The 18,388-nt window shown below is 41.5% G+C and overlaps 1 protein-coding gene across 4 annotated transcripts in view; it reads right to left on the minus strand.

The window, feature by feature from the left end:
• Positions 1-4,407: 4,407 nt before the first annotated feature.
• Positions 4,408-18,388, minus strand: part of Sash1 (SAM and SH3 domain containing 1) — a 223,669-nt gene continuing 209,688 nt past the window's right edge. For all 4 annotated transcript variants that reach the window (XM_076858159.2, XM_076858158.2, XM_076858157.2 and 1 more), the window contains 4 exons: positions 15,613-15,726; positions 10,526-11,652; positions 9,199-9,330; positions 4,408-7,773 (listed from right to left, as the gene is read on the minus strand). In XM_076858159.2, coding sequence (XP_076714274.1) covers positions 7,510-7,773; positions 9,199-9,330; positions 10,526-11,652; positions 15,613-15,726 — 1,637 coding nt within the window. In that variant the 3' untranslated portion in view covers positions 4,408-7,509. The remainder of the gene's footprint in view (positions 7,774-9,198; positions 9,331-10,525; positions 11,653-15,612; positions 15,727-18,388) is intronic.

Here is an 18,388-nt window from a genome sequence, read left to right on the forward strand (position 1 = left end):
AAAGAGGCAATGGCAGGAAAATCTTTGAAGACATTTGGGTGTGAAATACAAGAGACAGAGAGCAAGGATTATAGAAATGAGGGAGATGTGGGGTTGAAAGGGAGATTTCTAATACTATCATGCCTCCACGATTCTAGCCTATAAAAGATAATCGTGTGAATCATGACACAAGATTATAATCTATAGTTGATGGATCTTTCTTTACAGGCAAAACCAACAACTCTGGCTCATGAGCAAGAAAAGAGAGGTTTTAGAAGAACCTCAGGTAGCCTACTGCAAAGGTCTTCAATCTGCGATTCTTTCAAAAGTGTGCTGCCTTGGATAGCTTTGAGGAAGGAATCTGTTTCTAGATCAATGTGGTCCTCATACTGATCTGCCTGATCATCCTGCCAGGGTTCCTTTCTCTTCTTTTCTTTCATAAATGCCTTTCTCTTATTAAAAAAAAAAAAAAAGCATTGATTTTAACAGTTTTAACAGATTGTAAAAATTTCTGGGGCTTCAGACAACCAGGAAATAACTGTGAATAACTGCTGTTGCAACATTTTCTAGGACCAAGGTACCTATGGCAGGACCCCCCCGCCACCTGGCTGTCATCCATTTAATAATGTGGAACATTTCCAAATTTTATTTTTATATTTGACCATTACTTGTCAAAACTACAATAATAATGCTGTATATTGGTAAATAATTGATCAATGATAATGTATAGGGATAAAAAATCCAGATTTTTTAACAGATAGAGCATAATAATCAAAAGATATGGAATTAAATTTCTTTTCATAAACATTTTTATTATAGGGAAATATGATGGGATGATCAAAAAGATACATATAAAAACCTATTACATTAGGATGAAAATCTGTGGTGGAAGTAGAATGGATACAGGATCTCTAGAAGGAAAAGGAATAGAATAAAAATTTTAAATTGTTTGTTCTTTTGTCCTTTCAAGGGACAAGAGGAAGGTATCAAATTGCTATGTATTTATTTACCAATGAATATATATTTAAAAGTAATGCAGCTGTTTTTTTTTCAATGAAAATATTTAAAGTAAGGAGGGAATGTGTAGTAGTGCAAATATTTAAACTTATGGTTAAGAACATGTATAGGTGGGGCTGGGGATGTGGCTCAAGCGGTGGCGCGCTCGCCTGGCATGCGTTCGACCCGGGTTTGATCCTTAGCACCGCATGCAGACAGGGATGTTGTGTCCGCCGATAACTAGAAAATAAATGTTGAGGTTCTCTCTCTCTCTCTCTCTCTCTCTCTCTCTCTCTCTCTCTCTCTCTTAAAAAAAAAATAAAAAAAGAACATATATAGGTGCAAGAAAGTTCTTAGTGTTTGAATTCTTTAGGACATAAGCAAAAATTTTTGGCAGCCATTGGCACAAGGAATCAAAGAGAAGAACAGGAAAGCAGAGGGTTCCTGCTGGGCTTTATGGCCTCTTGGGCATCACTGTGGGGCACTTCCATCAGAACTGTTCAGTTCCTGTCCTCTTAGGTGGATGACATTTGGCCCAAGAGCCTAATTCCGTAGCAAGGAGCCTGGACCGTGGTCACTGCTCAGAGGTGGACAGGGATAGCACAACTGAAAGTTATGCCAAGTGCCAAGATCACTTGAAATATGGATGGTGCATTTTCCCCAGAGCAAACGCAGTGTAAATAGCAAAAAAAAAAAAAAAAAAAAAAGGGAAGGAGGGAGGGCAGCCTGAAAAGAAGAGCAATGGCCTGCTGCCACCAAGTTGAGGAGGAAGCTACAGAGAAGCCAGGGAATCAGTGATGGCTTGGGGTATCAGGACTGGAGCATACTGAGTTCAAGTAGAAGGATTAGGCAGGTGGACCAACACAACCCACCCCCCTCTCTCGCTCGCTCTCTCCGCAGAAACAAGAAAGGAAGACTAAATGAGGATGCTACAGAGTTTGCAAGTGGACTGAAAGATCCAAGGAGGAGGTCCAATGCATGGTTTCTGCTTTTCCTCCCAGTTAGGGAAATGACCATTCACTCATGAGAGGGGTAGGAAAATCAGGAGTTAGGGCTTGCAGGAGATGGCATTTCTCAATTATTTTCTTGTGCTTTCAGAACTTTCTGTTTTTAACAGTCTGTCACTCTTAGAAAATGACACAAGATTATAATCTATATAACTATCTCCTCTAGTCTTTTCCATCCTCCGTTTCCCCTCAGGTTCATACAGTCCTTTGCATACAACTCTCACAGTTCTAAACATATTATCTAAGTTTTGGGGAAAGTCTATTGCAGCTGAGTGGAGATGGAGGTGAATTCCAGTGAGATTATTCTTAACTACTATGACTCCCACAAATGTACCCTGGAGTCCTTTCCTACTGGGCTCAAGCTTGCTTTGATTAGGACTTTCAGATGTGTCTGTTAAAGTGTATAGGGTGTGGTCTTAGTCCATATTGTCTTGCTGTAACACAAAACAACAGACTAGGTAATTTATAAACTACAGAGACTGCTTTCTTGCAGTTCTGGAAGGAAGGCTGGCAAGTCCAAGACAGAGGGGCAGCATCCAGTAAGGGCCTTCTTGCTGCATTATAACATGGCAGAAGGCCAGATAGAGCAAGAGTCCCAGCTCCCTTTCTCCTTTAAAAAACCACTAGTGCCCATTGTGGGGGGTCCCCCCCCCTCACAACGTCATCTAATTCTAATTACCTCCCAAATGCTCCACCTCCAAATATCATCAATATATAAATTTTGATATTAAGTTTTCAATACATGAACTTTGGGGACACATTCAAGTCATAGCAGGAAATAAATTCTCTTTGCAAGATGGTCTTCTCTGAACTCATGTTGCTGGATGGGCCTTGAATGAGAAACTGAAATGCTTCCAATAAATGTTGTGTGTGGTCCCCTGACCTCTGTCTTAATGAAAATTTACCTCTTTCTCCCCCAAAACTCATACATGCTTACAGTCCTGGGTAGTCCAGGGTATAGTTTGCCCCGAAAGGGTCCTTGTAGCTAAGGGTAAAGGAAGTCATGATTCTAGGAACTCCAAAATGAACTGTGCAGTTAAAGAATGGTTATCCACCACCTTCTTTTTCCCTAATAAAATGGATGTTCTTTATAACTTCTAAGTGAATGCAACATAGGTACTTAAATATGAAGAGTGATTATAACGGAAAGATTCTGGATCAAGCCTTTTTAGGAATTCTAAGAGAAATGTCTCTTCTTTGAATTGACTTTGCAGTCAGCTTGGAATAAACAGGGTTTGAAGTTTATCGTTAGTTCTTTAAAGTAATGTAGCAGTTAAGATCAACTCTTAGAATACATGAAATATCCCCATTTTCCAAAATAATTTGGAGTATGGGGACAATAATTTTAAAACAACTACCCTAGTAGTTTCCTTTAGTGAAATCCACCAATAGGTTTAAAATATTCTATCAAAATTTAGAATACAAATAACTTGAATACAGCTATTCCACATGGTAAGTGATAAAGGTATAGTATTCATAATGGCTTCTTTTTGGAGGGGGGGGGGTAACAGCAAAAGGTTATGTGTTCATAGAATACTGGTTAAATAAATTCCCTGCATAATAGAAAATTCCACAGCCTTTAACAGAAGGCAGGGTGTTGACATGGAAAGATTCCCAAGGTATATTAATTTAAAATGAGGGTGAGGAAGTGTGAAGAATATACTATCATTTCTGCATGGAAAATATATATGCAACTATATTTGTAAATATACTTGAATATTTCTGAAAAGCCAGGCTGTAACAATGCTGTTATAATAGTTGCCTATAGAGACAAGAATGAGGGGGTTGCCCAGAAAGGGGGCTGATTTTTTTATGTCTTAAATACATATATTATATACTCAAAAATTTTTTTTTGTATAACAAACACCTTGCTTCCCCAATTAAAAAAATGTCTCTTTGGGGGCTGAGAGTACAGTTCAGTGATAGAGCACTTACTTTAGCATGCATAAGACCCTAAGTTTGATTCCTAGTACTAGGAATTAAAAAAAAAAGTCTTTATTTTCAATTGTGGTATGGTAACAATGAAAATATATTTTTGTCAAGTTGACTAATTTCTACAAAATTCAGAGCTGGATTTTTTTCTCTTTTAAAGGAAGTCTTGGGTTCTGTTATCTTTTAACTGTGTAATATTGAGCCAGTCCACCACCAATGGGGCCTCAGATTCTTCATTTGAAAATGATAGGCTTAGAGGTGACTTCCAGCAATCTCTTTCTAAGATGCTGTGATTATATGACTCAATGAATATTTGAAAAAAAATACAATAAATCAACAAAGAGAATTCAGGTACATGTCAAATAGTGTGGAGATGTGGCTGAAGTAATAGTTTATAATTTTCACAATATATTTCATTTTTAACCACACTTCTTAATTTCCCCTTCATATATACCCCATCATCTTTGAAATATCCCAAGAACAACAAAAGAAGAAGATTCAACTGAAGAAATTTATTTACTTTTTTTTTTCTAGGTACATAGATGACATAATTATAGACAAGTTCTGATACATAGGAAAACCCTTCTGTCCACCTTTCTTTTTGCTAAATGAATCGTCACAATAATTTTTACAATTTTTAAAACAATACACAGCTTTCTTGGGCTGAAGCAATTGCAAGAACATATTGGTACTGGTATATTACAGCTACTTACAATGTTTAAGAACAGCAATGGAGAAAAATAAGTTATTTAAATATTGATTTCATATACAGAAAGTGCAATGTTGTTAGTTGCTATATAACTTGCTTGACAGTTTTCTCTATTAATTTAAAATCAAGATAACTTGGACTCAAGACGATTACTTTTTCTTTTTGAATATAATGTAGTATGCACACGTAGCAGTGACTTGGGGGTTGATCTCTTTTGCTGCAGTTATAAAAGCAAACTTGGCTATGTCAGGAACTGATTTTTAACACGAGTCATTTCTAATTTCAACCACACCTGGGTTCAGGACAGAGAAAAGGGCCTCTGAGTAAGGGAAGCCCACGAAAAACGATTTGTTCTGGGTTATCTAGGAATGTAAATAGTATTTGGGAAACTGTATTTCCTTCCAGAAGCTGTGACGTAAAAATTATACACAATGTCACGTGTAGCTACCTGAGCTGAACTGCCTTTCCAGGTTTCTTTTGTGCTTTCCAAGGAAGACAACGATTTTCACCGTGACTCAAAATTCTGTACCAAATGCAACTGATTAAAACTGGATATTGCTAAAGCCTCCCACCTGTCCACTAACATCCACAGGCAGCCCCACACCACCTCAGTCAAATGTCACATACAAACATTCAGGCTTTTCTCAGACCAGATTAAAAGGTTAAAGAAAAAGCAGACCAAACAAACACTAAAGATATAAAAACAAAAATTAAAAAAGAACTATAAAGTAAAAACAACCTCAGCCCCCCTTAGATCAGACGTTCACACTAAAAATTATTTGTGGTCCCTGAATTTAATTTTTCATGCAAAGGCAATGATGTCCAAAGAGTGATAAAAATATGGTTTGGCATTCTCAACACCTCTGGTGCTAGTTTCAGTGAAAGTCCTGCACTGGGAGTGAATTAAAATTTGGAAATTCACATAAGAGTCGCCCCCCTCCCCACATCCTTTTTAAAATCTCTAACACGACTTTTGTGTGGTCTTTTTGCCCACATGAAATGATGAGAGCAAAATCTGTCAAAATGTGAAGCCGAGGTATTTCAAAAGTAAGAAGAAAAGCCCCACTTCTGCCACAGCATGGAAAATTGTTTGAATGCTGTAGCTATCTGAGGACCCTGCAGCACCCCCCACATTCCAGATGGGCTAATCCACAGTCCCAGAGGACAAAAATGAGCTGTTCTTATGAGTTAATAGAAATTTGGCAGCTTTACCTTTTTTATTTTACATTTCCACAACTTCTTCACATGGCCTCTTATAGGAGATGAATGTTATTAAGGAAACATACATTATTTTTAAAAAATGCATACTGAAAGCATGAAAAAAATACATCACCTGAGAATGTCATTTTCCTCAGAGACATGGATCCAGATAGATAAAGCCTATGTTAAAGGTGGCTTTGTAGTTAATGACATCACTTTTCCTATTCCCCTGAGGGAAATAATTTGTTTTCGTAAGTAGATGAAATATTACAGCACTTTTGATCCAAGTCTTGTGTTCAAAATGTTTCTTGTACACATGATCACATTTGAGTCTTCAAAGAGTGCTCATGATAAGAACGTGAAGGAAAAAAAAAATCATTTTGTAAGCAACAGAAGCCTTAATAGTCATCTAAATTTGCTGTTTGCTAGAAAATCAGACAGCAGACTAAAAGAGGTTACGATATGCTGAAATCAGTTGAAAAACAACTGAAAACATGCAATGCTTAACATCTAGTTAATGTGGTTTGTCTGGTTCTCCAATGAACCTTTGTTTGAATTAGAAGAATTATCTAAATAAAAAGAACAGCGATATCTTAATTATAAAACTGAGAAGAAAAACTTTAAAAGCATCTCATAAACTACTTCCCTTTTTTAGAAACAACTTTCTGAAATATTCAACTTTATGGACTTTCTGCAAAGGTGATCCATGAACTAATGACTGAATTTTGGAATGGATGTTGTCAGGATTCCAAGTCAATACTGCAACAGAGTGACCAATGTGGCAGAATATGAAACTGATTAAAAGTAAAGGCAGTTACTGCAGTTAACACACACACACACACACACACACACACACACACACAACTTGTGAATTTCAGACGGCTTTTTACTGGATCTGTGTGATTAGTTTAAAAGCCGAAAGCCAACATGAAATGTCTGCCTGATAAACACCCCTACAAAGTAAGCCATGTTAAAATGAGACAATTAGAAAAGCCCATTTTTGCTGGAAACATCCCAGATATGTTAGATGGCAGTCTAAGCTGAAGATTTGGAACTAGGGTTACAGGGTTGTGGACACTAGTTAGATAATGTTTAGAAGCTCATATTAAGGCAAATAAAAGCTGATTGCTAGGAAGCAATTATTTAAAAGTCTTTTGTTTATCTAAAGGAGATAGGACTTTCTTTTTCCTGGTGCAGCCAGATGTTCTAACTTCTGAACAAATGAGCATGGTCAATAGTGTACGAAAACTCCAGAGTCTGTTCCTTTGGCCTAGCTAAGTCTGTCTGGCTTGGGCATCCACCGGACCAACAGAAGGGCAAGTGTGTAATCAGAAATGGGTCAGGCTGTCCTGCCCTTTCCACCCAGCCCTCTGCCAATTTACAAAGACAGACTGGAGGCACGGTGTTTGTATCTAGTTAGCATCTTGGCTCTTCTGTGTTCTGAAAATAAGTGCTGGTCTTGCCTTTGGGGGTCAAAGAGAACTGCACCAAGTTCCTTCAGGGGGCTTTTCTGGAGAAGGTCCTCGGTCCTGTGCCTGGGTTTCACACTCTGTAGGCCACGCTCAGGGCCCTTCTTCTGGCTCTGGCTGCCCTGCCAGAGATTGAGGAATTGCATCAGCTTCGTAAGCACAGTGAAAGGCTGGCTCTTGTCCAGGGAGGTCCATTGTGAGCCTGGCTTGAGCCTGGCTACATGGCCTCGGGGCTTGGTGGCAGTTTGAAGAGTCTGGCTGCGGATACAAGCTTCCTTATGTGTCGCTCCTCTGTGATGCCGGCCTCCTGAAGGCAAGAGTGGGACAGAGAAGGCACTTGGCTCAGTGTGCTGAACCCCGCATCAGAGAGGGTGCTGGTGTACATGGGCAGGCCGATGGAAATGAGCCAGTCGGACACAGAGGCAACGCACCCAGGAGACAAGGGCTTTCTACAGATTTCTGTGAGGCCACCACTTGGGATCTGGATCAAAAAAAAAAAAAAAAAAAAGAGTGTTACAAAGACTCTACATGTGCCAAAGGAGGTCTACTTCTTTTATTTCTAAAAGGATGGTACTGAAGTATATCATCGCTAGATTATTAGCAAATGATAGTGTTATATTAAAATTAAGACCAGCACAAAGAATTCTTCTTGAAGATGAAACAGATGTTGAAGAAAGTGTTCTAGAAAGTTCTAGAAGGTATCTGGAATTAAATCCCAGTTATGTGTTCAAGTCTCCAAACCTTAAGCCTTTATAGATCCTATTTTGCCTCTCTGTGCTATATTCTTCCCTAAGGTGATTTGTAGGGAAAAACCTGTGTAAATGTAAAGGTTTTCATAAAGTAGATTTTCTACTATATTCTGAATTTGAATTATCATACAGAAAATTAAGTGTTTGATTAATATAGTTAAAAAGAACTTAGAAATACGATCATATCAAGTGTTGGCTAGGACAGGGAAATGGACATTTAAATTTGACTACTAGGTTCATATGCAGATATATATCTTTGCTAAAATCCTGGATATTTTGTACAATCTTGATTAAGCAAAGAATATAACCTCAGAAGTTACCCTGGAAGTCTACAAGGACTTATAACAAGGATGTTCTTTACTATGTTATTTAAACTAAACACCTGAAAAAATATTTAAATTTTCAACAATATGCAATTGGCTATGTTAAGAAATAATCATCTAATGGAACATGTAGATATCCTGATTATAAAAATAATTTTGTAACATTAAAATAGATTTATGATCTGATAACTGAAAACAATAACATTTCATATATTTACTATTATGCATGCACACAGAAATGTGTAAATTGTAATTTGAGCAGTGAAAAACTGGAGATACTTAGGGTGTACAATATGACGCTTTGATGAAGAGACCTGTCGCCGAATGGTTAAATTAAGCTTTTTAACTTAGGTATCACCTCACATAGTTAGCACTTTTCTTGTGAGATCACTTGAAATCTGCTATCTTAGCAATTTTCCAGTATATAATATATGGTTATTAACTCTAGTCCTCTGTGGTACAAAAGAGCTCTTTGACATTATTCTTCCTAACGAAAATTTTGAGTCTATTAGATGGATTTTTTTAAAAAGTTTTCATAGAGCTGGGATTATTGATCGTTTTCTTTCTAAAATTGTATCTTGATAAATTTCTAGTCACTGGGGTACAGCTCAGTGTGGAGCACTCCTAGCAAGCATGAGGCCCTGGGCTTGACCCCCAGCACCCCACCTCCGAATCCCAGGCTGACTCTGTGTTACTTTCTCCTAGCTGTCTCCTTTCCAGGGCTACGCCAAGCCCTGGTCCACTAAGCACTCATCAATGCCCAACCTCAGCACGGTTACTAGCTGCATGGCAGAAAGTGGGGGGGGGGGGGACCCTGAAGCCTGAGCTGCTCACCGCCATGCGATGCTGCTTCCGAAGTAACTTCACACGGATCTGGTCCAAGTTGGTGGCGATGTCCCTCTCTGGCTGATCTAGGTCCTCTGCATATCTTTGCACCAGGGCTTCTGGAATCCCACAGCGGCCATGCTGCCGGGGAGAACAAAGATGGGGCATAAAGGGTGGTACAGATTTTTTAATCCTTTTTCTAAGATAAATTAAACATAAGGTAGGATAAGAAAATTAGCTTCTGGGAAATAACTTCAAAAGTTTTAATATGAAGTAAATATATGTTCTTTATCACTGGGATGGATGCTTTTGAGAAAATATGTTTACATCTTCCAGATAATGGTGAGTTCTAGAAAAAAAAAACATTTTGAAATAGGAGGCAGAACATGAGCATCCTATAATTTTCAGGCGAATGCCTTCACATCACTTTATCTGACCATTTTGCAAGTTCAGGTTCCTCCAATGTTGCTGAATATAGTCTCCTAAACTGCAGAAAAATGAATTTCTCTTCTAGATATTTTACTCTTTGCCCTTCATCTGTTACAAGTTATACCACTGCATTCACCACATTCACTGTTGAATTCTCTCCATTTTCCCTTCAAAGGGGTTTACTCATGAAAGGTTATAGAAAAGTTATTGAAAGGCATCCAAGGCCATGAGAATTTTGCAATAAGAATTTTCATAACAAAACATTCATTCCCAGGAGAAATATAGAGACACCCTATTATTGATTTCTCTTCAACTTCAATTTGGTACTGGTAGATCTTTTTTCTTCTTCAAATGAGAAATGATTTTTTCATTATAGAACTAAATGTTTTGGGTGTAATTTTTGAAATATTTTTTTCCTTCTACAATCTACAGATTATTATTAACTGTAATTGGTATATTATATCTGAACAGGCTCTAAAATTTCCAAAGCATGTTCCCATTTACTGTTATTTGCTCCCAGTGATCCATCTAAGAGGTAGTTAGCCCCAGCTGACCTGTATGGAAATGAAGCGGGGAGGTGTTCATGTCAAGTAGGAGACCAACACTTGGACTTGATCTTTTGTCCACAAAATGATCCTTATCACAAACCAGTTCTGGCACTGATCATTCTCTCTGCAAAGCAAAACTGCCCCAAACTAAAAACTAACAAGCAAGAGCAAAAGTAGATTGCACGGTTGCATTTGCATTTTATCTGGAGATGGTGCTCCCTGTCCACCAGGGATCTCTAGTGGGGCAGGTCATCCAGCACCCTGGGAACACCAGGCTCCTGGTGCTGGCCTCCATCTCACCTGGCTGCCTGAAAGGACAAAAATTGCAGCCAGCGCCCATTGGGCTGCGCCTGAAGTACCTTGTCGGAGTAGGGCTCCTCGGTGAGGTCGATGCCCTCGGCGTGCAGCTTGCTTTCGGTGAGCATCTCCAGATCCACACCCCGGGCGCAGGACACCTTTCTGCTCAGCGGAACGCCCAGCCTCACACCATGCTCCTGCAGGCTGGCGCTCTCAGGCAGCTCTGAGAGCCAGGGCGGTGGCCTGGTGCAGGAGGGGCTGCCAGGCTCCAGGCCCGAGGGTGATCGGGCGGCCGGCACTGGGCAATCAGAGGGGCCAGTCTTCTTTATGGGCAGGCTCGGGGCGTCAGGGCTGGGTAGGGTTCCGCCAGGGCCCCCGGGCACCAGGTGGAGGCCATTGGCAAGACGTTCTCTGCTCTTTTTGGCAGGAACAGGTGGAGGCTGTGGAGTTTTGGGCTGTGTCCTTGTTTCAGGGACCCTCTGCTCAGCATCTGCCCCTTCTTTGGTGCCCGGGGGATGGTATGTTCCTTCAAGATCATGTCCTTTTCTGTGGCCCTCGAGAGACGTCCTTGTTAAACTGTGTTTGGCTCCAGGAAGCCGAGTCTCAGAGTTTCTGGGCAGACACTGAGGAGGTGATACGCCTCGGTCGGTGGTTGCCATGGGGTCATCGGGTTTCCTAGTGGTCATTTTCTGGGGTTCAGAAAATCTCTTGCTTTGGGTCAGTAGCAATGCATTGTCGGCAGTGGAATCTCGCCCAGGGGCCTGGACCTTGGTGGTCGAGGCGGTTGTCTTTTGTGGCACTTCGGGTACAATCTGAGGGGAGGGTTCTGTCACCTCAGTAGGCACATCTTTTTCAGCATCAGGCTCTCCTTGAAGGTCATCCAGGGAATGGGATCGAGGCCAGGTTCCCACTGTCTGGGGGTCCTCCAGGGTCTCACAGCTCCGACAGATGGACACTGGGAGGCTTCTCCGGTTCTTAGTCAAACTAGTTACTAAGGGCGGGTCACAGTGCTTGGAAGCATCGGGGGTGAGACCGCGGCCCAGCCTGCCCTCCTCTCCCTGCTTCGCTGCGTCCGCCGACTTCATTAAAGGCAACGTCGGGTAGTTGCCCAGCTGATTTCTGTTGAAAGACTTCAGGCTGGCCTCAGTTGACGACTTGGCAGATAAGAGGCCAGTTTTCTGGGTCTTGCCTGTGAGACAATCACATGTGAAAGCCAGTCAGTCAGTCAGACCCATGCATTCAGATGTGCAGGCACAACTGAGGTCTCCAGTTCCCACATCCCCTTGCTGGGTCACACTAAAGTCACAAAGCCACCATTCAGGACTCTGAGTGAAGCAGGGTCCCAGCTTTTATTTTTAGAAAGAACTAACAAAAGGACACACATGGGGACTAAAATACATTGGTTATATGGAAAAGAAACACTGTGCCCGGCAATAAAAGAAAGTGGGGCTTCATGTCTACTCCTAGCTGACTCAGAAGAAGGCTGACATCCCTACCCACTCTAGAAACCACACCCCTGAGATCTCTGCTGGGTGAGGACATGTCCAAAAAGTCATGGATGAAATGGGGAGGTGGACTGGTTCCTGGGAAGTTTCTATAAACGGTCCCTCTGAAAGGGTGATCAACAAATTCTCACATCACACCCTCCTTGAAGCTGTGCCCTGCTAGAAAATTTATCCAGAAACAATCAGTCCACTTTGGTACAATCCAGGAAATAAACTGAAGTGAGTACTTTACCAGAGACCATCTATAAATACTTGTATGGTTGTAGGTCCCAGTAAAGAAACAGCCCTGGTAGATCATGGCTTGTCAGACGGATCACTGAATCATCAACCATAAACAATCTACTTTACTGGCTGACTGATGATTGATATTAACTGCTGCCACTTGAAAAGCTTTATCAAAAGCATGCCATGGGCCAAGCACTGTGCTAAACATACAGACAGGCAATGCACACAGGCACGAATGAACCATCCTTTGTTATGTCTTTGGTTAGTAACATGTTTGTTGTCTGCTATGACGATGGACTGATGCCCGAGGAGACCACCCTGATAATGGACTATGTGAACCCAATGGTCCTATTACTGTGGGCCTATGGATAAAAATGAAAAGTCCTGGCCAGGTGTGGTGACGCACACCTATAATTCCAGTGGCCTGGGAGGCTGGGACAGGAGGATCACAAGTTCAGCGAGGCGCTAAGCAACTCAGACCCTGTCTCTAAATAAAAATACAAAATAGGGTTGGGGATATGGCTCAGAGGTTGGGTGCCGCTGAGTTCAATTCCTGGTAATTCCACCGCCCCCCAAAAGAAAAATCCTAAAACCATGTCAGGTTTGGATTATCTGAAGAAATGGCTGGCTCTCATCTCTGGAAAGCCCCTATGTTGTAAGTCAGGGTTTCTTCCTACTACATTGTTTTGAGTAATATTTTAAATGTTTTAATTTTAAGCCAGGCACAGTGACATATGCCTATAATCCCAACGCTCAGTAGGCTGAGGCAGGAAGATGGCAAGTTCAAAGCCAGCATCAGCAAAAGTGAGGTGCTAAGCAACTCAATAAGACCCTGTATGTAAATAAAATATAAAATAGGACTGGGCAAAAAAACAATTTTTAGCTTATGATTTTGACATCTCCCCATGGAGCAATCTCACCCTCCCAACACATTTAGTGGCAATGAGTAATCAGGCCGTGGGCTGATTTGACTGGGAGGGGAGAGGAAGGGTTGGTTGGTACCCACTCAAAAAAGGAAATGGCTACTTTGGGGTACATGAAAGACATTCTTTTTTGGAAAAAAAAAATCTCTATCTGTATGCTGCATAGATGAGGAAAAGAAGAGAAGTAAAAGTCCAGGGCTCTGATGTTACAAGTGGCTTGGCCTTTAGTAGCAGGAAGAAAACAGATCCCTTCCATAATTTCAAAGTTTCTACCACGCTCATTCTAATTTCAAACTGCTGATATGAAATGTGTCACATCAAGTATAATTGCACCCATTAAGATGGATGGAGAAGAACAGTGGCCTCAATCAGACTTTTTATTAATGATCCCATCCTTGTTGATAAGACACAGATCGATACATGAAATATTTTGCACTTGGCAAAGCAGAGACATGGTCAAATGGCATTTGTCCTCCCTCGCGTATAATTACATGAGACCTCAAACCCCATCCACCTGTATGTTCTACGCTGATAAATAACAACACGCTAGCCATTTATTTGTAGGTTATTATTTTGTTGTCACATAGAGATCATTAGCTGAGATTTAGTCCTGAATATATTAACCATGGTCCCATTTTTCATTAACAGAATAATCATCACAGATAAATGGAAAATTCCCTCTTCAGAAAATATATCACATTAAAGTTCAAAAATCAGTTAAAAAAGAAACTTAAAACTCCACTTGCGTTACTTTTGGAAATATGTTTTTTCCTTTACCCTAACTTCTATATAAATCCCATTAGATTGGAAAGATCCTTGAATTCACCTTGAGTTCAAAGTTGGTTCATCAGTTTCTTTCATCTAGTTCTTCAGTGGATGAACCTGAATTCTTTGGGGCATGAACATTTCTGCTAGTGTGATACCTATGAAATCTTTATCCAGTCAGAAAAGTTGCAATTAATTTACTGAAATTTTTTGGCTATGGAAAGATTGTTAACAACAATAACAACAAAACCTTCTGGGTCTACACAAGAATATGATGTTTTCTGCAACAGAGGATGGCTGGTGCTCCGTGGGGTGGGGTTGGGTTCCTTGATGAAGGCTGAGTATTAGGGTACGTGGAGATTCCCTATCTTCCCAGATTGACAAAATTCCCTGAGTAGGAGCTTTAAAGGACAAATTTTGAGGTCCTCAAGATAGTCTAAGACTTAGCATCAGGGTGAGGCAAACAAGGCGCCCAGGATGCCTTGCTAGGGAGTGAACATTCTGAGACAGGCTGGTACTGGGGAGTGAGCAGCTCATCAGTTTGACCCCTGAGCACCTACTTGCCTCACTTTAGTCCTGATTTTGGTGCCTACAATGGCTGTCACTATTTTTTACCATGATCCATACTAAGAACCACACTTTACATTCACTACACACATGCACACATAATACTAAAACACAGAGTACCAGTCACAACACTCACAGTGCTTACTAATGTACTTCTGGAATGCATAATGTACCTTATGGAATGCATTCTGATATTTTCTACTCTATTTTGTCTTATTAAACTGCTACACATGACTCACTAAATTGACCTTAGAACCCAGTAATGAACTGCAACCTGTAGTTTATGAAACTTTGCTTTAGCAGGTCCCTCATGAATATCCTAACACATGGACTACTGGAAGTCATTCCAGTAGCAGCTAAAACCCATCAAACCTGGGCATTTTTCACGATGGTCTTCAATAGGTCACGATGGCAGTGTGAATCCTTCACTGCTATTTCTAATCTTGCACCAACAGGAATTTGAGGGTCACAAAAAGAAACCACAGAACCACTCATGGTGACATTAGCTTACCTGACCCCATTCTAACTAAAGACTCTGCTTCTGTTTGAAACTTCATACTGACTGCACCCTGAGTGTTAGGGACACCACAAAAAAGATGTGTAGCCTTCCTGTCTTCCTCTTCTGGACTGGACTCAGGCCGAGCAGCTGGGGTGTTTAAGATGTGGCTGCTGGTGTGACCCTGATGGATGGTCTACCTGGTACACAGCTTTCCTTGTGGAAAAGTGTTCTTAATACTCACATGTTGGTTGTTGTTACGTAAGGGCTTAGGAGACACACGTTTTAGGTTTTACAGCTGCAGGTATTTTAGGTGAAATTCATGAACCTCTTACAGCAGCCAGAGGAAGACACACACAGGCCAACTGCAGACTAGCATGGGGACGTGGCTGGAAATGGAAAGTCGATTTCTAGGTTCATCAGGGTAAAAGAGTCCATCTTTTGGGACTGGGGTCGTAGCTCAGTGGTAGAGCGCTTGCCTATCATGTGCGAGGCACTGGGTTGGATCCTCAGCACCACATAAAAATAAATAAACAAGATAAAGTTATTGTGTCCATCTACAACTAAAAATATTAAAAAAGAAAAAAGAATTGATCTTTTGGAGACCATTCTACTTTTGAAATTGGGAACTTTCAAAACAGGTTCCTAGAGGTCTAGGTGGACATTACCATGTTCCAGATTCTCGCTGCTCTCGTAGCAGCCCGAGTCTCGCGGGGAGCATCCACTCAGGCCCTGGCTGTCCATAAGCAGCTTCTCCTGGGACCCCGACTGGTCACTGTTACCTGGAGAAAGCAAACACATGACAAAGAATCACAAGGGGTGCCAGCAGCAGAGGTCCCGACGTCAGGTCCCAGCTTTATCCTGTCACTGCCACGTGATTTTAAGCCTTAGACTTTAGAAGGGGGCAAATTATTTTAAGATCCAAATGAATACTTTTTTTCTCAAATAAAATATCAATTGCATGAAGACAAATCAGAGCAGGACTTTCGCAGTGCCTTTCAAGTTACCAAACAGAGGTAGACCCAAGGCCCTAGAGAAGGGGAGCTGCAGGTTGTGGTACAGGCGTGGGGGGAGCACTCCTGGTCCCCTCCAAGTGATGGCACCAATAGTGGAGAAGAGCCGAGTGAAGGTGGGATTTGGACATGACCTTTTTAGAGGCCTGTAAGGAGGTACTCCAGGTTACTTACATTACCACCTCTCTGAATTTGGGGCTTATATAAAATTGTCAAATGAAATATCACATTCTATTAGCATCCAGGAGCACTCTTAGCCCTTGGTGACATGTGCTGGCTCTTGTATTACCTCAGCAAGGTGAAGGTTGGCCAGAGCGGGCAGACCCCTCAACTGAGAAAGCTGTTTGGTTTTTGTTGCTTGGGATGAACTAGAGAGTTTCTTTTCTGTTTGGCCTTCTCCTTTGTCTGGGACCAACATTTTCACTTTCTGGTCACAAAACAGAGACGGGGAACACTCAGGAAACCCTCTGATGTGGAAAGTGAGCGGAAGATGCCCTTAAGGTAGACAAGTGCAAGTTAAGCATCCTTGTTCTGAGGAACCCTTCTAAAGAGAAGCATCATTATTTGTCAATTAGACCTCAGTAAGCCTGGGGCGAGAGGCAGGAGGGGTGGGAGGCAAGGAAGCATCAGCTGTCTCTGCTTAGGGACCTGCCGAGAGTAATTCCCATGGGAAATCACATGGGCGCCCAGCTCCCCAGTGGCATTACTGTGCGCCTCCTGGAGAGGGCCCACGGAGCCTTATGTGGGACACTGAGGTTACAGCAGAGCATCATTGTGTCATGATGCGCAGTGTGTGCTCAGTCCCATAAAACAGAAACCAAGAAAACATTTTCTACATAAAATAGCTAGTTGCAATGACAAATGGCTTTAATTTATTTTCCTTTCTCTTCACCTCCCGCCCTCCTACCCCAACCACATACACAAAGAGAAGAGAAATCAATAAGCCAGAAATACGATGCCTTTTCTCAGGTCATCAAAATAAAAATGCGGGGAGGCAGAGGGCTGCCATTCCACACATGTGCCAGCGGTTCCTACTGTCCCCTCGCCACTTCCTGCTTGCATATTCTCACAGGGAAAGCGTCTGGACACAAATTATGACACAGATCATGGCAGACTAAGCCCTTAGATTAGAACCCCAAGTTAAGAGTGCTAATAGTTAAATGATTAATGAAAAATTAACAAGTTAGAAGCTCACGAACAAGTATTGACCCCCTCCCAACACCCAAAGTCGGGACATTCTGAAGTGATGTCCTCAGTGGAATAGCCTGTGGATTTGGAGTGGCCTTTGTTCCAGCCTAGCATGTTATTTAGAAAAATGATACTTGTAAAATGATGGTTTTGAGCTCTCTGCTGCAATGCAGGAAGAGGAATGGGTGTCATCTGTCTCTGGTGGCAACAGTTCCGTGTACCACAGTGGCCAAAGCAGACTCCAGAGTGCTGACCAATGGAAATAAAACCGAAAACATGTTCCCCGCCATTGCATGGGGATGCATGCTGGCTCTGCATTCCGGGGACCCCTGCCTCAGCAGACATATGAGGCTACTTGGAGTTGTTGCACAGAGGACAAGGGTCCCTCCCCGCACCAGAAACCATAGTCCAGGTTATAAAAGCCTGAGGCATATGGCAAGGGGCTAGAGTCACTGTCTTCCTCAGGGAGAAGAAGAACTGGATGGCTCTTCCATGCCTTGCAGAATCACACCCACACTAACCAGCATTCATGCTGAAGTCCAAAAAATGAGAAAGATGAACTGGAACCCTGCAAATTCTCATTGTCAAACAAGAGCAAGGGGCTAAAACCCTGTTTGGGTATGACCTGAACTTGGACCTGATGGGACTCTCCTTGGGCTAAAGTTCTCCCCACTTAAAAACAAATATGCACATACATGCATGCACATGTACATACACCTCTGGAAGAACATGCTAAGGCACTTATGAAATCTTCAAATGTCAAGGGTGGTGGGCCACAGGGCATGCTTGTTTGGAGAGCTGATAACTAGAGAAGGGAGAAGAAGAGAAGTGGGATTCTTGGGTAGCAGCAGTTCCAATGGACTTGTAGCATTATTTCTTAAGAAAATAAGGATTGAAGCAATATAGCAAAATGTTCCTTTTAGGTGAATTCAGGAAATGCATGTGTATATATCTATTTAACTTTTCTCTATACTGCATATTTGAAATAATTCCTAATTAAAATTCTTATGAAAATTATTGTTTTATTGAGCTGTACACTTAAAAATGGTTGATAATAACCTTTATGCAGCATATGTACTTTACCATAATTTAAAACTTCTTAAAAATTTAAGGGAGCTTTACCAGACACAAGAGAGTGTAAGGCAATTAGAGTCTTTCCCAAATGGAACACCATCTGGAGGCTGCCCTTCTGTATGCACTGGAAGACTCTGGACAGCTTTGATTTTCAAGCAGTGCTGAAGTT

The sequence above is a fragment of the Callospermophilus lateralis genome, chromosome 6 (assembly GCF_048772815.1).
Source record: "Callospermophilus lateralis isolate mCalLat2 chromosome 6, mCalLat2.hap1, whole genome shotgun sequence".
NCBI classification, from domain to species: Eukaryota; Metazoa; Chordata; class Mammalia; order Rodentia; family Sciuridae; genus Callospermophilus; species Callospermophilus lateralis.